The sequence below is a fragment of the Serinus canaria genome, chromosome 2 (genome assembly GCF_022539315.1).
Source record: "Serinus canaria isolate serCan28SL12 chromosome 2, serCan2020, whole genome shotgun sequence".
Classification (NCBI taxonomy): Eukaryota; Metazoa; Chordata; class Aves; order Passeriformes; family Fringillidae; genus Serinus; species Serinus canaria.
In genome coordinates, this window is record NC_066315.1 from 16,684,354 (window position 1) to 16,707,128 (window position 22,775).

Sequence of the window (22,775 nt, forward strand, 5' to 3'; positions counted from 1 at the left end):
TGTGCTTTCCTGCTCTACAGAGTCTGTGGCTGAAATAACCTGAGAAGGAATGTGGTAGTACTGGGTAATTACTGTGAGAGGAATGTGTCTGGGACTTCAAAGGCAGCTTCTGGGGTGCTACAGAATATATTCTATAAATGAGTGATGAAAGTGATGGAGTTGCAGGTTTAACTGGCTGGTGAATCATTCATTTTTAGTTTGAGTTAGAAGTACTGAGCCTTTCATTTTCTGAACAAAAACATTCATTTGGTAACAATCTCAAATTCTGCATCATGTTAACTGCCAGCAGGTAGCCACCAGTAGCATGAATTGAACTCATTGATGAATAATCAATTAAAATCCACTTGTAGTCTTTTACAGTAAACCAGTACCTCTGTATACAATTCCAGGTGCTTCTTGTTAAGTAGCCAGGGAAACATCCAAACCCTCTCTTCAGAGCAGTTTACCAGCTCCTGTACATGCATGCTCTCTTTATTAGTGTAAACAAGTGAAATTTGGAACAGCTTCAGTTTTCATACACTGATTTATATTTATTCTCATTGTGGCCTTTGTGCATCAACATGTAAACATCTTCCCCATCCCCCACAATCAATAGCCCCCACTAAAACAATTGTACAGCACGGTTTGATTTGCTCTGAATTGCATGGCTTCCCACAGTAAAACACTTTAAACTTTTGTTTAAAAAAAAAAAAAAAAGTAAAACTTCCAAAACAAAAAAAAGGTTTTTTTAAAAAAATAATTTTTGGTAGCTTGAGTTGGAAGCAAATAACTTTTGAAATAAATGTAGGCACAGTCTGGTAAAGTAGCTGCCAGAAGGAGTGGAAGGAGTTCTCTCACTTGTCTCGCATGAGAACCATTTCTGTCAGGTGCACCAGGGCCTCTCTCTCGGGGGACGGCCGCAGCTTGCGGATCTCGCGCGTGGCCGCGTGGCAGTAGCGCTGGGCGAGGTAGGTCGTTTGCTGCACACCATCACTCTGAGGGAAGGAGACAGAGAGAGCAAACGCAGACCTGATCAGCTTCCTGCTGCCTTCTGCCTCTTCCAGGCACAGGGGGAAGTTCTAAGGTCAGTAAGTACCCTCATACATTATGTTCTGATGGGGAAAGGAGGAGGATTCGTTCTGTAATCGGGGAAGCCCACCTTCCTGCCCAGAACTGTCCAAGTACTAAAACTCATCCATTACAAAACAGCACTGGCATTAATAACAGAGTAGAAACGAATGGTTTATCCCTTCCCCTCCTCCCCTAAATAGAGATGTACAAAACACCCAAGCTATTCTGAAAAATAGGTATTAATTTTGCATAGACCATTACTCAGTCTTTTTAGACCAGAGTCATTTAAAACTGGTATAGAGTGTGCACTGCTGTTACAATACTGACTGGAAATTACATGCCATTTATACCAGCTGTTGAATACAGCTATGCCTCATGCTGAAGGAACTAAGTTCATGCATGAGCTTTTTACTTATTATGTGGATTTTATGCTGTTGGAAGAGAAAGAAAAGAAAAAAAGTTCTTCAGTACCTAGCATTTCTGCTAAAACACTATGCCAGTAGGAGAGCTGAGGAGTTCTTACTTGGCATTGTACATTGCAGGCTACACAGCAGGTATTTGCCAATGCAGCCTTGCTCCTTTACTTGAGAGGCAATGAATTTCAGACTGAGCAGCAGGGAGAATAGAAATATTTGATATCAGTCTTACCTGCAACACATATTTCCATGCACGTTCAACATCTCCTGGCTTACTGAATCTCCTCATTATCATAGCATTCATTTCTGGAAACTAAGCACAAAGGGAGAAGGCTTTGTACTTGCTTTTGAGTTGTTTTCCATGTAGCTGCCTGCCATGCTCAGGTCAGAACACCACCAAAGTGCAGCCCTCTTCCCATCACTGCTGTTGCTATAGGTATAGCTTTAGGTTTGCACCTGCAGTCTGCACAGGACTACATTATAGCCCAAGCATTTAAAACTGAAACCTGGCTCTGGCTCTGGGGGCTGTAGCCAGTTGGTAGCAGAAGTCAGCACCTGCCATTTTATCATGTTAAGCAGATGTTCCAGTGTGGTAACTACTGCTGTGGCTAGTGCCTGGTGTATAATCTGCATCAGATACTCTACCACAGATGATGTTGGTGTTGGCACTCCTAGAAGAAGCACCTCTGCCCCCACACCTACAAAAGAACCCAGGATGTTGGTTGTTGCAATACTGTACAGTTCAACTTGTAAAATCCCTTCATGGTAACACTGGCTGTTACATTCTCTTACATATTCCATTGTGCTGGTATTTTATATACACAGATTTTTTTTTTTTTTTAGTAAGAGAAAAATGACAACTATAAAGTATTTTGTTTTCAGTCACGTAGCATTTGTAGTTAGCACTGCATGCTCAATTCCTTACAAATCAAGCAACTCAAGTCAGTTGTTTTGAGAAAAATCACATCACTTAGGTAAATATGCAGCCTCTTTCTTCAGACAGCCTAGAAACAGAAAATCCTAGTGCTTAACAAAATAAGGCTACAACTTAAGGCAGCTACTCCACAGAAGAATTCTGTTTAAGGGAAAGAGCTGTTTGTTCATCTTGCCTGAAAGGATTACAGTCAAACAAAGATGATTTTATTGCTATATACTTGTAAACAATGATCTGCTTTCCTTGCACACCTTTGGTCCTGTAACTGCAGTGTTACAACCTCGTTCAGGTACAAACATGTAGCACCCATCAGTGCTGTGACAGTCTCCTATTACTCATACACAGTCTTGGAGATGCATTCAGAAGTTCAGTGATGACTCATACTGTAACTAAAAGAAGAAAGTCTTTTTCTAGTTCCTAGCTTCCTTCTCAGGTAACGACAACTTAATTGCAGTGTTCATGCAATCAATTTTCACATTATTCATATTTACAGTTATATAGGATGCATATGGGATCACTTTTTATATTTAAGCACTAAAGGACATGAAAATCCCCAAACTTGTAAGGCAAAGCTGTTATTAGCAATTCTGCATATTTAGTGGGCAGCACATCAGCATTTAACAGGAAGGCTTATAAGAAAAATAAACCTTCATTCTTCAGCTGTACTCGTTTAAGAGGAGCTTTAGAATTAGCATACACTAGTCTATTTCCTTAAAAAATAAATGGGGTGGTTTTTTTTTACTGAGTGAGCTAACTTTAAATACTGAATAAATAGGTACTATATCAAGGTAAACATTTCTTTCTCCTTAATATTCTAATGCACAAAGGTGTACTTCAGAGGGAGGGGAGAGGACAGGAAGAAAAGGCATCTGCCACTGAAGATCCAGAGCACATCAAAAACTAACGAATGTTTGTCAGGAAGACAACTGGAAGAGTACCAGTGACATGAAAGGATAGCAGCAATACTAATCTGAAAAGACAGCCTGAAATTAATAATTACACTTTGGACTGTCTTCAAGTCCTGGCTCATGAGTTTTTTTCTCAGACACAAATATATGAAATATCTTTTAGTAGCATCACAAGTGTCGGTTGAAGCTCCACATTTTTTAGCAGTCATGCTTTGTTTTTATATCAGTTAAGTCTGCAGTGCTGTTGTTCCAGTTTTTTGAAAACAGCAGGACATTTGCAGCAAAGAAGCCTTCTGGTTAATGCAGAAAACTTTATAAGAATGTCAAGTTATATTTCAATGCAAAAATGCACACTTCCCATCTACCAAAGACATAAATGAGGAAAAAGTGGCCTACAAAGAACAAGATTTTACAATAGGAGTGACAGATTTTATTTTCTTTTATTTCTATATTATGAACTAATTTATCTTGTAAGGCTAATTAAAAGATAGATGAAGTTCAAATTGGAATATTCAACACCCACAAGACAATCAATGTCACCCATTCTCTGCCAAAATTGGGTATTTGCAACATGCCTTGTTTCCTTCTGCACGTGGCTTTAGCACACACAAAAACAGTTTTACAACTCCATCCCCGCTCTCTACCTGAGCGTCTCACTGTTCTTTGGACAGCTCCAATTGCTGATGACACAGTTCTGAAATAATGATTCAAGAATATGCTTGTGAATCCCCAAGATGAGTGTGGGGAGACACTGAGGACACAGAGAAGGTTGTTCTCAATATGCATTCATTGACTGTGTCAGTTGGCTGATACTCTGTGCTCCTGTCTGTTCTGAGATACAGATCCTTGGAAATGCCCAAAGGATAAGGAAGCAAACAGATGTGTATGCTCCACCTCCCCCCACAACAGGCTCTTTTAGAAGGGGAAGTAAATGTCAAAGTTGTTGGGGTTTTTTAAATGATTTAGAACTTTTCCCATGTTAAGCTCTAAGCAATTCCACTGAGAGATCATAGATGAGAGCTCTGCTGGAACTAATTGTGCCAGCTTTTATATCACACTGTGAAGGCTGATAGGAAGGACTGCTTTTTAAGTCCCAAATCTGCTTGCCTCTGGTGAACAAGACACTGGAGCAAGGCATTAAACCAGCTTCTTTCCTGTTTATGGATTAGCACCATTTTTAATGGTTTTTTTCATGCTGCTCACACTTCTGTTTTCATTTGGCTCCCCCAAATAATTTTTAAGGCACTGAGAATCTTGACCAATTTTAAGTTTGTTTTATTTATGACACTCCCTCTCCTCTTACCCAACCTTCAGACAGGAAACTTACTCATATTTGTAAATGGATAATACCTGAAGACAAAGAGATGAAAAGATCAAATCCAAAAATAAAGGCACACACCTAAAGGCAAGGCAGGGATTTCAATTCTTGGCCCCAGATGGATACAAAGTCCAGAACAAGGCAAAAAAGCCAACACACAGAGTCAAGCCTGGGAAGATGTCTCAGGAGAAAACACAAGCAAGAAGCTACTTAGGAATAACCTACACAAAAGGTGCTAAAACTCTCTGAATACCTACAAGAGTCTAACAGTAAGTAGAGTTGTTTCTCATATCTTGTATGTGCACAGAATCCATCTGATACTAAACCCACTGATTTGTCACATGTACACAGGCCACTCTCATCACTGACACTGGAGATCTGATGTGTTTCAGCTGGTCCTGTGAGGAGTAGTTTACACTTTTCCTTTTGAGCAAACAGCTTCCTGCTGACTTACCTGTCGACAAGCAAATAAGACGGGGCCTGTGGCTAATCCAAGCTTGAGATCTGCTGCTGTTGGTTTCCCCAGATGGTCAGCACATGACGTAAAATCCAGCACATCATCTATCAACTAAAAAATAAACATACAGATTATTTAAAATTTCTTTTTCAAGTATTAGAGCTAAATACAGAATAATCCTTGTTAAAGACAAGATTTGTAGGAAGCATTAAGACAGCCCACTTTGATTTCTAAAGCACTTTGGAGAAGCTTAGATTTTAGAATACATTTAGTTCAACAAAAACACTACCTGAAAAGCTATGCCAACGTTTTTTCCATACTGGTATGCAATCTCATGAACTTTGGGATCGGGGCAGCCTAGAATTGAAACCTGAAAAAAAAACCAAAAACCCCAAGTAAATAGAAAGCTTTAGTTAGCTAAAAGTAAGCACTTTTAGCCCCTGACCCTAGGTGTGACACAGCCAGCACAGGAGGGATCTGGGAAAGGCAAAAAAAGCTGACTTGGGCACATTCTGGCTTATCTCAGTTCACGGAGACACACAACTGGCCAAGCTTACTAGAAAATGAGGCTGAACAGCAGTGCAGTATTAAAACTACATTCACATCTGCAAAGAGATTAGCTTCATTAAATATTTATTAGGCTTGGAAATTACAATGCAAGGATAAAGAGAGAAGAAATGTGGATGCACTTCACATGCAGGGTAGTAGTCATATCCAGTCCAGTGATGGGGAAATTAAGCTAATTACATACATAAATCAGCCAGGGGATAATTGGAGGTCAGATAGCAGATAAATGGACATTACATGTCTCATAAAAGATCACAAAGCTGGATGTGTTGGACCTGGTACAGTAGGGGCAGTTGACATAAGGATGATTATTTTTTAGGTGATGTTAACTGTATCTGACTTGCTTAGGAAGATGACTTGATTAGCCTGAAGGCAAAGCTACTGAGGGATAATTAGCAGTAAAGAAAAGACAGCAAATGAAGAAAGCACACCAAGCTCACAAAGGTCTCACTAAACTGAGATAAACAAAACATTTTACTCAAATGAACAATCAACTACTTGAGAGACAGAAATTTTGCTGAATAAACTCCACAAAACTAAAATACAGGACATTAACTAAGATTTGAGAATTAATATCTTGCCTCAAAGTAAAGGCATTTATGCTTTTTGCATTTATGTACTGATTATACATTTTGCAAAATGAGGTTGGTTAAATACTCGGATTTATTTCAACTTCAATAAACCAATTAGAACAGGGGACAAAAATCCACCCTGGTTTATTGCAGGCGTTTCAAATCTGCTGTGACCAATGCAAGGAGTGAAGATACATTTTACTTAAGACTAAAAATATATGCTAGGAAAACACAATATAAAAAATAAGAGTGTGTGTGTGTGTGTGTGTGTGTGTGTGTGTGTGTGTGTATGTATGTATTCCTCATTAAGACTGTGTAAGGTAGGATCATACAAAACCCCTACAATCCCAAAATCAACCCCAAACTAAAAGCAAGTCCAGCAGTAGCTTTGAAGGTGAACGTGAAGATGAAAATAAGAAACAACATTATATCCTAATAAATGTGATACAACTTGCACAAAATGAGAGAATATTTCATGCAGCAGTGCGCTTCATATCTTAGCATCAGAACACTTCCCAGTCATAACGTGCAACGTGGATAATAACTAAACCCCAGAGGAATCTGGATGACTAAGAAATTACCAGCATCATACATTCTCCATTTTTATTTAAAGGAGAACACTATAGCAGGAAAATGCTACTTATCTCTAATAATCACACAAGATCCTGAAGGCTATTAAACAGAGTGAACTGCAAATATGAGATATTTAAACCCATGTTGCTAGGGACTATCAAAGTAGAACATTTTGCCTTTTTATCCTCCTTTTGATGTTTGTGTCCTAAATAGCAGTATTTGCCCGAAGACCTAACACCTACTGCTGTACCATACAAACTTTGGTTGGTTCTGTAATATAAATCACATAATACCAGCATGGTAGGGGGACTGCATCCACCCTGTTCCAATGAAATCCTTACCTACCTCCTCCATGTGGAGGATTAAAATACAGAATTCAGTGACAAAATCCTCCTTAATGGCAAAGGGTCAGAGTGGGCAGTAGCTGGCAGAGGGTGGGAGGAAGTGCTGCGTAAAGAAAAGAGCTTCCTCATTTAACCTGAAAGGTCAATTCTTGTTCATAGACCAAAAAAAGACAAAAAAAAAATTAAAATCCAGGAGATTTGTTTTGCCAATCATCCTCAAGTGAGCAACCCTCTGACCATGACCACATAATAAACCTACAATTGGGTTGATTCTATCAGGGAGCTCCTTCAGGATTGCAATTTCTCAAACTGCTCTTGTGGATTGTTGCCCCCAGCTGGACACTGGCCGGGCTGCAGCCAGGCAGCCTGTCACTCCCACAGAGTTTAACTGGAGCTGTACTGGGATAATGTTCTGGGATAATACCCACACTTACAAATACAAATCAGGATAACCAAGTCAATACAGTGATGTGTGAATAAACGATAAAACTCCCCCTTTGAAAACAGCCTAGAGCTCCCCAAACAGGTATGACTGGCTCATGACAAATTTAATCTTGCAAGAATCCAGGCCTGTCCTCCACTAAATCATGATGAAAAATCCTTCCTAATACCAAGTGAAACAAATTCTTTAGAAAATTTCTTTGAATTCAGCAAAGCAGGATAATCTCCTTGGTGTTATTTTTAACACACTCTTTGCAATAAAAAAGTTGTTTCTGTTATGTTATATGAGAGACTATAAACCAATTTTGCCTCTTGGCTGAATTTCACATCCATAAAATACATCATCAGCTCTGGGTAGATAAATCCTGCTCTGATATTTAATATGGGACAATATGGCAGCTGGAGTTGAAAGCATTTGCACATCTCTACCAGTGCTCTGTAGGTGAGAGAGGAAAACCTGCTGCTGGGCCAGAATTTGCTTGAATAAACACTACAAGAGATGTTGGCTCTTGTAGTCCTAGATTTGTGGACTAGGAAAGGAAAAGGCTCTAAAATGTTCCCCTTTTCCAGCTATTCTCCTCCATGCCCATCTCCAGAAGCAGTCAGGTTCCTGCCTTCTCATTCCTGGCTCATCCACCCCTGTTTTTCTAGAGAGGAGCAGTGTTCCTCTTTCCAGGAGAATCACAGAATAGTTTAGGTTGGAAGGAAACTCTGAGAGTCATCTGCTCAAAGGAGAGTCTACTTCACAGTCAGAGGTCTTATTTTCCTAGGCACCAGTTCCACATGCTGGTAGGGTTTTCTGATGGAGCCCTGTGCACACACCAGGAATTCACAGGAAGATCCAGAGCTTTAGACTATTGGTTTCTTCAGTCCCTTCCACAGCCCTGCCTTACACAAGGAGGCAAAAGCTTCTTCCTAATATGGAAATCAAGAATCTCTAGTGCACCCTTACACTCAAAGCAAGTAGGATTTAATCCATCATCTGAAAGTATACCATGCAAAATATAAATAGCTTTATGAGGCTCAGGAATTCACATTACGGCAGGGTTTAAAAGAGACAGAAAACCTGCTCAGGTTATTTTGCTATCTCCAGCTGGCCTGATGACTAAACAGAAATTCCACTCTAGCCTTATTGTGTCTGAATTCTTGAACTAAAGTCACCTCATACTTCTCTGAAAAATGCCTTGCAGTAACTAAGGTTTCAATGACTCTGGGCCATCTGCCACTGCCTCCTTTTACAATGCACTTTAATTGAAATTTTGGTAACATTCCCCCATGCAGAACTGTTGTAGAAATAAGCTGGAGACTGGGATGGCTCTTAACATCTTGAACAGACTGTTCTCTCCCTAAGTCCTAATTTAAAGAATTTTGATTTAAATGCAGTAAAGCTCTGGTGGTACAGAATGTATCAGTTACAGTGTATGTCTTGTTTAGACATTTTTGCAGGAATACTCTCCCATTTCTAAAGCATGGTACCATGCAATTCTAAGGTGCCACCCGAACCTGTTTGACATCTTCTTTCCAGTTGATATTTGTATTTATTCAATCACAGCTACTAATCAGGATTTTCCGGTCATTAACAGGAACAGAACTGCTTCTAAAACCCATAGTCTCTCCTCTAAGTTTTGTCCCTGAAAACAAGATATGAATACTCTTTATTCCCTAACTGAATTTCCATTCAAGATAGAACTGATGATCATACTTATGCTACAGAAAACAGAACTCCCTTCTGATTCCATTCCTTCAGTAGCCAAAGCCATCTTAACAAAAATATCTCAACACCCACATGCAACAAAAAAACCTCCCAAATCCTGGCCCCCCTGCCCCCAAAAAATCCCTTTTAACTGCTATCAATAGAGCTCTCCTAATCCATGCAGAGAGAAACTGAGGGAAACATACAAATTCAACTCATTGGTGCTATGTGTAGCAATAAGGATTTGCCATGAAGAGAGACCTTCTCTCTCAGTTTTCCTTTCTAACACAAGGAATTTTACAGCATATAAAATTCCAGCAGTGCAGCAATGGAACAACTCAGACCAGCCACTAGAAGAAAAGCAGCCAAACACCCCCTTGATCACAGCCTCAGTCTTAAGGGAAGTGCTTAAATCTTTAACTCCTGGAAGTCTTGAAAAGGAAAAAGCTTAAAATAGCACATTTATAGGGAGAATCCACCCAGTGGGAATGTGTTTTCTTTCATCTGCAAAGATTCTTTTAGGCAGACTGTCAAAATGAATATTAAAACGTGTATGTTTTCTGGGGTAGCAGAATAATGTGATGCTCTTCACTAGTCCAGGTGCCTACTGATATAAAACAAGATTTGCAGAAGAAAATTGTCAGGGACATATTGCCATTAATATGAGCAATCCAGAAGACAATTTCTTTCCTCCAACTACAATAAAAGGTATTTTCCCTTCCCCGAAATCCATGTGTCTCATTCTACATGATCATTTTGATATAAACAATTTTCAACTGCTGTCTGTTGCACAAATGCACCAGTTCCCTAAGAATAAAGGAAGATGATTAACACTAGCACAGATTTTTATTCTAATTCTTTAAGAATTCCTGCTTGCTATAGAATCCATTAGCTATACTGCCTTTCACTAAAAAGAATAAACAAAACTCTCTTTCAGGGTGAGGTTATTACCCACCTCTATTTTCTGCACTAAAACTGAACATCTACTTTTGTGTAAGAACATAATCTTGAATTGGATCTTTTTGTAATCAAGTAAGAGAATCAAGTGACGGGGTTGGATAAAGTAATTGGTAATTAAAACCCCAACACAAATCAAGTACATGCTTCTGGTTTTTAACAATGTGATGTAGAAATATCAGGAAAATCTCTTCATCCAGAGGGTGGCTGGGCACTGGAAAAGGCTCCCCAGGGAAGTGGTCACAGCAGCAAACCCAACAGAGTTCAAGAAGTGTTTGGACAATGCTCTCAGAACATGGTATGACTCTTGGGGTGTCCCATGCAGGGACAGGAGTGGGACTTGATGATCCTGATGGGCCCCTTCCAACACAGCTTACTCTCTGATTCTATGATAATTGTTTCCTCCCACTGTTACCACTTAAGATCTCACTCAGCACCAATGAGTAGGGCCAGATGTCAAAGAAGTCTTAAAATCAAGTTATAGGCTCAAAAGTGATCTTAAAACCACGGTCTCAAAGTTCCAGAATTTCATAAATTGAAGATTGCCACTGTTATGATTATTTGAACTTCATTTTGATTCAATTGAGAATAACAATAGATCTGTGTATAAATAAAAAACGCAAAGAAAAAGTGAAAACCAATATTGGAGGCTACACAGCTGAACTGTGATAAAATTCACAGTCTCAAACCCATTCACATTCTGGCAGAATACCATTTCAAGGTTTTGCCTTGGAGGGTCTCCAGAGCAAGCAGCAATACTAGTTTAGCTGTGAAGCTTACAGTATGGTATGTTAACTTCAGAAGAGACAGACGTACATACTGCTTTACAACTGTTTGCTATCAGACTCGCCGTCTTCTTAAAAGTCTTCTCGAGGTAGTGAGCAAATCTCTCATTCTCGTTTTCCTTGGAACCCAGCTGGAGGAATTCACCTAAAAAGTTGCACAGAAGGGAGGTTTTATTTGTGGGCTTACTGCTTAGGCAAGCAAATTGGAAGATAAAAAACTGGAAAAAACCTTACCACGCACCAGATCTTCAATCACCTGAGTTAGAACAGAGATGATAGTGGTATTTCCAATTCGTGCTAAAGCTACAGAAGCAGCTGAGAGGATGAAGTCACCAGCTAGAACAGCCTAACAACAAAAACAAAAAGGTGACCCCTTAAGTCTTTTCCTGTGTTACTACAGACCATACAATTCCCTTTATTTGTCAGATCTACTCACATTACAAAACCTTCCTACATAAAGCACAAATATCTCATTTTAAGAGCGAAAAAACACATAACCAAATATTGAAATCTGAGTAAGTTTTGAGTCCCTATCATAGGGTACTGGTTATATTTTTCTGTATAAGCAGTGTCCTCCCTGTATAAAGTATATGTTTGCTTATGAAGTTTTTTTGAACATTAGTTCTCTATTGTGGCTGTTATGCCATGTGAACTCTGAACTGCCCCAAGTTCCTTCTCTGCATTTTCTGGTGAAGACCTTTCTTGTAATGCTCTGTGAAAAAAACACCAATTAAAAAAAAATTCCCACTGATTGAAAACATTTTTGTGTTCAACACTGAATCAGCATTCAGGATGAGGAACAAGTTTAAAGTATTTCAACAGCACTGCAGAGAATGGCACAGGGAATCTAAAATCAGTAATAATCACAGAATGGGCCAGGTTGGAAGAGGACAGAGTCATCTGGTCCAACCTCCCTGCTCAAGCAGGGTCATCCCAGAACACATGGCACAGGATTACATCCAGGTGAATCTTGAATCTCTCCAGTGAGGGAGGCCCCAAAGCCTCTCTGGGCAATCTGTTCACATTCAGGTGGAAATTCCTGTGCATAAGTTTTTGTCCTCTGCCTCTTGTCCTATTACCTGAGAAGAGCCTGGAGCCATCTTTTTGACACTGCTTTCAGACACTTATGACAAGGGCCCTTCTCAGTCATCTCTTCTGGAGGCTGGACAGGTGCAACACTACCACACTTCAACCATTCATTATCTAATGCTTCCAACAGTTCAGAAAAGGAAAACACATTTGTCTCACCCATGAACTGTGAACACCTCATCATATTCTTTGTTATATTCCAAGACCGAGCCATAGTAACTTTACAAACCTCTAGGTACTTGTGCTCTGGTGAAATTCAAAGGCAAGCCTTGCATGTATTAGCAAACTCACTTTCCTCTCTCCCCAGATTTGATTAAGTGTCCTTTTTCCTCTGCGAGAATTTGCATCATCAATGACATCATCATGAACTAGACTGGCTGTATGGATCATCTCAGCAATGATGGCCACAGAGCGCTGGCTTGCTTGCACCTCCCTAAAATAAAAAAACAAGAACTGTCAAATAATTAGATCAATTATATATGCTGCAATACACTACAAATATCTATTAAAAACAAAATTGCTCCATGGAAAACAGCTGTCACAGCTTTTTCCTGGTCTGATCCCTTCTTTCAAACCTGGAATTAGGAAGACAAGAGAGAGTAAGATCACATTAGTACAGTAAGTGCAGAGGGATGAGTCCATCCTCATGAGGCCTACTACTACACTGCTGCATTAACAGTACTGTAAAACCCCTGTGTTATTGACTTTAATCCCTCTAAATCCAGACTGCAATAAATAGCACAGCATCAAGGATGCTTGGCTCCAAGACAGACATCTGGAAAACAGCAGAGAAAAGAATGACACGTAGCTCTGTAGATGAGAAGTTTTCCTTATCTCTGCTGCTCTACCTATAATCGTGGCATCACAAACTCTCTACAGCTGGATAACTCTAAGCAGCAAGCTGGAGAGATCAGAAGGAACAGAAACCTGCATTCTACATTTGAAAGACATAACTCATAGATCTTATCCTTTATGTTATCTGATTAGCTTAAAACCCCAGAGGTTCTTCAGAAGCCTGAGGAATTAACTACAATTCTACTGCAACCACTTTAAGACTGTAACACTTATTGGAAGTGTTTTGGGAAGATCTAACACTGATGATTCAACTCTCAGTAGTTCACACTCCTTTTTTTTTTAACTAGGTGAAAAGAAGGTAAGGGAAGAACACAGAAGCAATTATCTAGAGAACAAAACTGGCAAAAAGCACATAAAAGAGCCAACCTAGCACACACAAAGGACCATCTCCCTTAGTATCCAGCTTCCACTGGTATTCTGGTATTTTTCTGTTTTCATCATGGGTTACATGCAGGATCCCAGAAATGGCTATCCCAGTCAGCCTTGCCTCACAGATGGAACAAGTCCACATGGACATTTAAAATACCTCACACACAAAACAATAACACAAAAAACCCCAAACCCACAACACAAGAAAGAACCTACTTCTGATATATAAATACCTGTCTGTATACTTCTGGTATACAGACAACAGAGAAAATCATACTATTTTACAGGAGAACAGAAGAAGAACTGAAACAGAGGATAATTTCACTGCAGCTAAGGGAATTTAAAGCTTTCCTGCACTGCCTATGTCCTTTAAAATGTAGTGATTAATCACAAAATGAAAGAACATATTGCAGTCTGCTGACATAACACTGCATTCTGACACCTACCTCTATAAAGAATTTTGCACTGCTGTCAGTGGGAGTTCTACATCCTGAACAATAGCAGGATGAATGGGTAGCTCATAGGCTGTGAAAATATGGCTTTTACACAACAGAAAATAAGAGCTGGAAACCTTCATGGTTGTTTGGAGGCAAGTCTTAATGTGGACTATTGATTTAATCAAATGCTAGTTCAGTGTAAAGAGTTTTCCAAAACAAATTACTCTTACTAAGTAGGAGAAAACTTACCTTCAAAAAACTGTAAAGGTCTCCAGCCTCTTTCATGCACTGTTCTCCTTTTGGGGATTCCCTTTTTCATAAATTATGTCAGAAGACTGGACTTCCTGCTGGGAAGCAGCAGTAAATGGCAACACTCACTGACACACTGAAATATTTCAGTAGTATGAAGACAGCACAAAACCAGTTATTTCAAAAGCAGGTTCTGAAAAGTTCTGAATTACACTCTATCTTATCTCTGACAATGACTAAAAATGGCATAGGAATGTCCATGGTTTCCAGAATGTTTTATCAAATGTGACAATTTAAACTGAAGGGGTTTTAAAACTACTGTTTCCACAAAGTCTCAAGCAAGGTTTTACCCACTGCTGGCGAAAAAAGTTCTGTAATAGTTTCCTACATGCATCTTGTGAGACTAAATCTAGATCAGAGCATGCCTACTTTTAGGGGAAAAGACACAAACCCCAGGATCTTTCTCATCCCTTGCCATTTTTCATTCAGCTTCTCCTGCAAAACAAAAGCAAAAAGTGGCAGTAACTCAACAGATAACAGCAAATCCAGTAAGTGGAAAGATGCCATTTTTAGGTCATTCTCAAAGTAAAGACACCCTGAGATGATGTGTATTTACAGATATTTTATACAACTAATCATGTTCTGTTTTTCAGTAGGACCCCCTGCTTGATTCAGTGATATGGTTTTATAGATCTGCTGTACCCTGAGATGTTTTCCATTTCAGAACTTGTTTCATGAACATTGAACAAGCCAAGGCTGACCATACAGGTTAAGAAACCCCAAATGTCTCCCTCCAAATGTCCCTGTCCAAAACAAAAACAAAACCAAAACAAACAACCAAAACCACCCAACAACAGTGAGGGGCTAACTCAAAACCACACAAACCAGTATTTACACTCTCCAACAAAAAGCCTGGAGGCAATGTGTTTGCCAGGAAGTAAATATTGCCAGTTTAAGGACAGGAAATGAGCATAAGAACTTGCAACATTGTTGTGCTATGGCAGCAGTCCTTCAAGCACCATTCTCCTGCTAAGGCCCTGTGGCTGAAAGAAGCAACCATCTCAGAAACAGAGTCTGTGACACAGAAGGGCACTGCAAACCAGGGCAAGCACAGAGACTGCATGTGCCAACACCAGAGAAAACTGCAGAGCAGCTGGCACCAAGGGCTTTTGCCAACAACTGTTTGGAGGAGTGAAACAAAAGGGAACTCTAAGGTTGTTGGCAGGTTCTATCTTTAGGAAATATTCAATTTTATTTTATTGTCATTTTATTTGTTTCTCACACTATTCTGATAAATTTATTTCCCTTTCCTCCCCCTCCCCCCAAACTTCTGTGCTCACTGTTTTACTTATTATCATTGTATTTCTTTGGCCCTCTCTTATTTGCCTCTCTCTTTTTGGTTGTAGGAAAAGAAATAAAATCTCTGATTTGAGAACACCTTTAGAGAATACAGAAACACTAGGTCCTGTCAGGCTAAGTGATAATTCTGTGAATTCTTCATATAGGCATGTGAAGAAATCCAGGCAGTGGATGTGTGAAATTGAGGGTTTGCAGGACCCCAACTTAAACTATTTACAGCAATTCTTACTCTCAAAGCAAAGCAAAGTTGCTGTCAATAAGCAAAAAGCCACTGCCCAAGGGACTTAAAGATTCACTTAGGACACTTAAAAATTCAAGAGCAAAGAAACAACACACTTCAGTCACTTACCTTTTTGGTAGTAATTCAGATAATTCTTTATACAACTGTTATTTTCCTTATTGTGACCACAATAAAGTGACCTCACTCTAGAAAAATAGTTAACCTGATGGGGGTATAGTAAATACCTCATTCAAACCTAAGCATAAATGATCAATGTCACCTAACCTGCAAGCAGAGCCACCTGGCCATTCCATTCTCCTGAGAAATCTCAGCTATTCTGGAGGAGAAGACAAAGAGGTCCCTTGGGACTGCCTTGAAAGGTCAGGACCTGTAGCCTTCCTCAATTGTTATTTCAACAGCCAAATAAGGAAAAGTATTGCCTTTTATATAAAAACTGCAGAAAAGAAGAAAAGAAAATGAAAAAGCAGGTAAAAGCATGCTGGGTCCAGCAAGTTATATTACAGTTGAGAATGGCAGCAAGATGAAGCAGAAGCTGAACATCAGCAAACCCCAGAGGCAAAAGTAAAAAACAAAATGCTGGGGATGAACAGTACAGGATATTGGCTCACCCTACAAACCTACAGATACTGTGGTCGGTCTCTTCAATTACACATGTGGGAACCGAAGCCCCAACAAAGAAAAACAAGCCTGGGAGAAGAATCAGTATTAACTGAGGAAAAGAATGATAAAATGCTTCAAGGGAAATGACAAATTGAAAGTAGAAAAACATCTTAAAAAAAAAAAAACAACTGGGAGAAGCAGAATGTAAGGCAAGTATTTTTCCCCCCAGGTTTGTAGAAGAGTAGCAGATTTAAAAATATGCAGTATTACTTCTCTACATACACAATTTTCCTCACAAACATAAAAACGTTGGAAGAACCATTTGCCACCTGGAGACAATGTTGCTTTAAGAAAGAACAATAATGAATCAATCACAGTATCAATGTGAATGAATCAATCACAGTATCAATGTGAACCCCAAGCAGATGTAAGACAGCCTGCTTCAAGCAGCTTAAAAGCAAAAGAGAAGAAAATGCCCACAGAACTTTATCAGCTCACAGGAACTAAGTATCCACAGTACAAATGTAAATTCCTTTTGCATGGCCCTGCCAACCCTCAAAAGCATTGGTCACCATGCACCAACCAACAAGCAGTACAGTGAAGACTTGTGTCAACATATGGGATATTTAATTACAATCACAGGCTTGAAAAAATTGGCACAGGGCACAGAACAGGAAGGTAAATACCCCCAGATTTCATTCCATTCCTTTGCTGAAACACTTCTGTCCTTGCCACTCAGAATTTCATTCTAAAAGCAACATGACAAAGATGGTGACTCAGCCTGGTTTCTACTAGGAACGTTCAGATTATTGAGGAGGCTTTTTAAACACTGAACATATTTTGGAGGTGCTGATTAGAACCACAACAGATGTACAAACACTGCCAAATGACACAGGCATCTAGAAATCAGAGGACTTCTGCTGAGGGCTGGCTACAGCAAAGCAAGCACTTGCCCCAGGCATATGTGGCACTTTCTTACTGGCATAGGGCAGGTCTCAAAACTGGTCCTGGCAGTTTTGAGACAGCATAACATGTGGACGAGAATATGTCCATGAGCACATACATCTGTCAAAAGACAGTAAATACACTTGGAGCACACAGGCAAATTCATTTTCTACTGCTACCTCTCTTTGATTCACTGTTCAACCCCCACACTGTAAGACATCAGTTCCAGCCTTCTCAGTACTGAACACATGATTTTGTTCATAAGCTTTTCATGCTACACACTAGAATGAGATAAAACTATTTTTACAATTGTTTTGATTCCAAAAATGCTCCAAAAACTCACTGTCCCTGTTGTTAAAAGTCTCCTCCTAAATTTCCATTCTCTTAGAAACATAATGCTTTGTCTTAAGCAGCTCTTTCACCCTGTTCTTGATGAATTTGTAGACCACAAGTCTTCAATCTTCATGATTTACCCTTGCAATCCACCCCTGAAGCCAGCTGGACTTAACTTATTTTGAGCACAGGGATCAGGCATGCTGATGATTTCAGGAAGTGTGATATACACTCCTGTAGCTGAATTGGATGGCTGATGCATGCCAGGCTATCTTTGAAGTTTTTCATAACAAAGGTGGTTGTAAACCACACTGGGGTTATGCCCTAATGGGACATCTGAGACCCTACAAGCTCAAGCAGAAAGTTTTGGTTTACTGTGCTTCCTTACATTTCACCACAGATGGATGATCATCAAGAATGACTCTGCCATCAAAAAGTGCTATCCTCACATTCCTGTTTTTCATGTCAAGATCACCCATGAAAATATTAAGCCAGTCAGTGGCAAAAGGTATCCCTGAGGATTTTCACAACCAATATTGTTCCTTTTGCAATCTCAGAGTCAAAGACAAGAAGCAGTCCTGAACTGACAACAGAATCTGCCTGAAGCAAAGTTCATTAATCCTGGATGATTTTTCCTAAAACAAGGGGAACTGGCACACAGAGGAAAGGACGCTGCCAGCTCGGTTTTGCCTTCTCCTTCATAATTATATTGACATAGAAGGGGCTACAGGGGGAGGTGCTATCCACATGCAACAAAATACATGCCATGCTCTGAGGTGGCAATCAAGTCCAACAAGGCATTAAACTAGTCCTACAGACAGAAAACGGTGCAAGAGCCTAGAGAAATCCTTCAAGACTGACAAATTAGTCTAGAAACACTTCTGGAAAGAGACCAAAGATTATCTAGTTGAAATTCTGTACAAGGCAAGACTGGAAGCATACCTGGAAGGCAACTGGAGAACACTCCAGCCAACATCTTTCCTCAAAATGCAAACATAGCAGTTGACAGGAACGTGTGGAGTGAAGCATTTACAACGAGCCAGACTTGGGAGTGATAGAGAATACAGGCCAAGCATGATCTTCTGCTCAGTTAAAACTGCTTTCAAGTAACTTGGAGATCATAAGGATTACACAAGACTAATTAGCTCAGAATCTTACATAAAGTGTAGAAACTTGCTACTAGAGGGTGGGGAAAAAAAACTCTTACTGTTTTCGAACTCTCACAGCTTTGAATATAATCATACCATCTCTTTAATAGCTTTTCTGCATAATTACTAAAAAAATCTATGATGATCTCTTCTCACAGCAAACTTCTTACCTGTGACCAGAGTTTAATAGGAACAGGAGTGATTACAAATGAAAATAATTAATGAAGTTTACAAAGTTTCAAAGAGTATTAGAGGTTCTAATAAAGCATTTATGCAAGAAGGTAGAATTGACTAAAACCCTTACAAATATAGTAATTCAGCAACATTATTTATCCACCCTGCTTACAAGTGCAGTACAGTCCAGGATTTAACACATGGAAATATGTAATAAACCCAGCAGTTCCTTTTGGACTGACAACTACAAAAATACAGCTTCAAGATGGAACTTACATTCGGGATTTACTGAGGAGCATTTTATTTTCATAAAGTATTTTTCAGAAACACGAGATCAAGCATGATGTGTGTATCTGAAAGTGTCCAACTCACTTGGAATTATTATGGTGAATGTTGCAAGCCCGAGCCATTAGCACCACAATCATTGGTCGAAAGGCCTTTCCCTTCCCATCAAAGTAATAATCACACATTTCCTTAAGTTCTGCTGCAGAGACCAGCAATTCCTATAAAAAGGACAAGATCATTTCAGCATACAAGTCCCAAAGTCAGTCTGTTTAGTGTAAGTAAAACAGTATGCATGTATAAGGTTATTGCTTGCATTCATTCCACCCAGTGTAAGCTCAAGTTATTTTTAAAATTACTATGAGTAATCTGAAATGTAAATGATGCATTCCAGTACTGCAAATCAGAAGAAAAAATTGCATTCTGGTTCTACAAAATATGAGAAATGCTCCATTTGCCTTCAGTTTAAGTTTCAGACAGCAGTTCATAAACATAAATAACATCAATAAATATCCATAAGTAAATATAGTTCAATAAATATCCACACTGATGTCTGCTATTAAAAACAATCATCATGACATCCCAGCACAGTCACCAAAATCCCTTACCTTTTTAATATCTTCATAGAGATTCTTCAAGTCTTTTCTACCAAGTTGAAAAGGGTCTTGGCATTTTTCATCACTAATTGTCTTACTGCAGCTGCACCAGTGGGATGTACTTGTATGATGAAGCCTGGTGACAGTGTTTTTCAAGAGTAGGCTTGTTAGAAGTCAAGCTCCCCTCATTCTCCATTCAGAAACGTCTGAAAGGGTTTCTTTCCCCCTCCCCTCACACCCCATTTAACAAAATGGTTAAAATATATGAAGACATCAAAACACTCTTTTTCAGATAGGCAGTAAGGTGCAAGGACAGAAAAGCTGTGTAGTGATGATCATAAACCTTTGGGACCTGGCAAAGTGCATTTGGCAAACACACACACACTCTGCCCTTAACAGATCCCAGATCTTCTGAGACACAGAACACCACCTTGCTCTTGATCTATTCCTTTGGAAAATACTATGGATAGTGTAGCCTGCATTTGGAGACAGGGTCTTCACTGCTGGAAACCCAACTATTACTTTCTTCCCTCTCAGGTAAACTCCTGAAAAAAATATTCCTGACTTAGATTTGATATTTTTTCCTTTGTATACCCAGCCCCATAATAATTTAAATCAATACTTCCAGGTAGCATGATGATGCTAGGAAAGTTCATCAGAAAAGGCTGAAAGCTCCACCTGGATGCATTAAGATGCATTTAGCTTAGATATGTTTGCCTGTTTCCTGGATTTGAAGTTTCTTCTTCTTCTTCTAATGTTTCCTTTTTCAAAGTGAACCGTAGTTATTTTCTTGCAACATTCTTGCTTTGCCCTTTACTCTCCAGGATAGACGACTGAGATTCAGACTCAGCACTACAGAAGCAATCTACACTGGAGTAAATAACCTTATTTTCAAAGTTTACAGCTCAGAGGTGCACCTACCCAGTTCTCCCAGTAACTATGTCCTTACCCACTACACAACAATGTGAATCTCCAACTTACCGCCAAAATACGCTACATATTTTTGGAAATGAGAAAGTTGAACTTCTTTGGGTAATGTGACACATCTGCACAAAATAAAACCAGGGACAGTTTATCAGATTTTCAACTGCCAGAAAACATCTGACTACAAAAAAAAATGTAGCCATCACCATTGCTCTATGTCTCCATTTTAACAATCCAGCAGCCAAGGGAGTCCATAACCCCTTCCACAACACGTGAGACACGAGTGCACCCTTCACCAGGCACGCTGAACTGACTCTTCTGCTCCAGAGCCTTGGACTTTCTCCCCTCGCAGGCCCAGCCCAGGAGGCTTATCACTTAAATTACCAAAGCTGCTCCAATAAAACCTTGCTTTTGCACTTGAGCAAGGTGCAATTTTCAAACACTCCCAGCCTGACAGATAAACCTGGACTGCACCAGTCAAGGCACAGAGAAAATGATGAGCTGTTTTAGCACACTAACAGAAAATCATGTCCTTGTTTTCCCTGAAGCAATGTCAGTTCTGCCTGCTCTTTATAATTTACACCTGCCCATCTTCCCTGCTAAACGTCCAGAACCTGACTTCCAAATCTAGCAATCTCTCCATGGATCCCTCCCTGCATACAGAGCCTAGGAACATGGGGGAAGGAAGGCACAGTCCCAGGTCCAGGATTCCAGCAGATACAGGCTGAGGAAGGAAGTACAGCTTTTACTCTGCTCCTGGGAGTGCTGCCAGGAAGTACCGAGCCCTGCCCAATGCTGGGCTGAGCCAACCTAAAATCACTGCAATCCACGTGTTCACCAAACTGCCTCTGGAAAAACTCAGGCAGAAACGCTCAAGGAGACCTGCTCCTCGTGCCTCAGCGTCTCCTCATACCTGGATTAAAGTAAAGCCTCTCTCTCCTTAGACATTGGGAGACAAACAAAAGCACTGCCATGGCTCAAGGGCACTCCTCCATCCGCCGTGCTTACACAAGGCCGTGCTTATGCAAGGAGACAAAGGAAGGCGAGGAGCTCAAACTTATCCTAGATCTGCAACCCACTGCTGTCTGACTTCAGTGTCCGCCCCTATGGCTGAGACATTCCTAAATGGCTCTCTCGGACCTCTCACCGCGTTCTGTTGCTAAAAATAGCCGATCTCTGCCTTCAGCACGGGCACACACAGACTGCCTCCCTTACACTGCTGCTTGACCCTGGAACAGCGGCTGCTGCGGGATGCTGGACACGTTCGCCAGAGCACCGTCCCTGGGTCAGAACAGCCAGAGCACCTCAGCGAGGCTCAGAACAGCAGCCTGGCCTTCTGAAGAAGCTCCAAACCAAGGCAGTGAGTGAACTGCCCCCATTACCGCTCACAACGCTAACACACACAAACGCCTTCAAAATCCCACATAATGAGAACCACTTCCCCTGCTCCCACCTAGGGCCGGCTCCCAGAGGCTCACACACTGACCAGCGCTGAAAAGCCCTAATCCGGAATTTAACCTTGCACCGAGCGCGCTCCTGCCCCCAGCAAGGACCCCCCAGCAGAGAACCGCCCCCGAGCCGTGGCGCTTCCCGGGCGGAGGCTGCGGAACGCCGAAGGAGCGGCGGCCGCGGGTGCCCTCCCGGCCCGGCGCCCTCCCGGCCCGGCGCCCCCCGCCCCATTCATTCCGCGCCCGCCCGGCGCCGCCGCACTCACCGCCGCGCTGGGGGCCGGCGGAACGCGGGGGCCGGGGCTCGGCACGGAGCCCAGCGGCGGCGCCCGGCGGCACCAGGCGCCGCTCCGCCACCACCACCGCAAGGCCATGGTGTCCCCCAGCCCCGCCGCGCCGGCACCGCCTCCCGGCGCCGCCGCGACCCGGACGCGGAAGCCCCGCGTCGCCACCGCCCTCCGGCCCGGTGCCGGGCGGGCGCCCCAACGCCCTGTTTGTGGGCGGGAGACCTCACGCCGGGTTCGTGGGTGGCTCTGGAAGGCGAGATCTGGGGACATGTGGTGCCGGCCCTGGTTCCCCGCCTGCCTGGCCTGGGGCTGTGTGGCCGCGCTGTGCGGCTCCCGCGGGCTCTGCCCGGCCCCGAACGCCTCCCGCCCCGAGCCGGGTCAGTGCCCGCGGCGCCGGGCGGCGGAGCTCTGCGCCTGGGCCCTG

The 22,775-nt window shown here is 41.3% G+C and overlaps 1 protein-coding gene across 2 annotated transcripts; it reads right to left on the reverse strand.

Moving 5' to 3' along the window:
- Nucleotides 1-450: 450 nt before the first annotated feature.
- PDSS1 (decaprenyl diphosphate synthase subunit 1) lies at nucleotides 451-22,730 on the reverse strand. 2 transcript variants are annotated; one of them, XM_030239870.2, is made up of 11 exons: nucleotides 22,331-22,730; nucleotides 20,674-20,738; nucleotides 19,705-19,828; nucleotides 19,187-19,317; nucleotides 12,396-12,537; nucleotides 11,250-11,361; nucleotides 11,051-11,160; nucleotides 5,373-5,453; nucleotides 5,081-5,194; nucleotides 1,699-1,779; nucleotides 451-974 (listed from the first exon to the last, which is right to left on the reverse strand). In XM_030239870.2, exons 1-11 carry the CDS (start codon nucleotides 22,619-22,621, stop codon nucleotides 834-836), a joined length of 1,392 nt encoding a protein of 463 aa, XP_030095730.1. In that variant the 5' UTR covers nucleotides 22,622-22,730; the 3' UTR covers nucleotides 451-833. The 2 variants fall into 2 exon arrangements, with proteins under 2 accessions (XP_030095730.1, XP_050827314.1); XM_050971357.1 differs by lacking the exons at nucleotides 19,187-19,317; nucleotides 19,705-19,828; nucleotides 20,674-20,738; nucleotides 22,331-22,730 and adding an exon at nucleotides 14,015-14,161.
- Between the last annotated feature and the right edge of the window lie 45 nt (nucleotides 22,731-22,775).

Excerpts from the sequence above, each read along its gene's own strand:
- PDSS1 (XM_030239870.2), bottom strand. The coding sequence starts at position 22,621 with ATGTCCCCAGATCTCGCCTTCCAGAGCCACCCACGAACCCGGCGTGAG. Across the intron at positions 20,739-22,330 it reads CGCCGGCCCCCAGCGCGGCG|ATGTGTCACATTACCCAAAG; the intron begins GTGAGTGCGGCG and ends TATTTTGTGCAG. Across the intron at positions 975-1,698 it reads CATGGAAATATGTGTTGCAG|AGTGATGGTGTGCAGCAAAC; the intron begins GTAAGACTGATA and ends TCCTTCCCTCAG.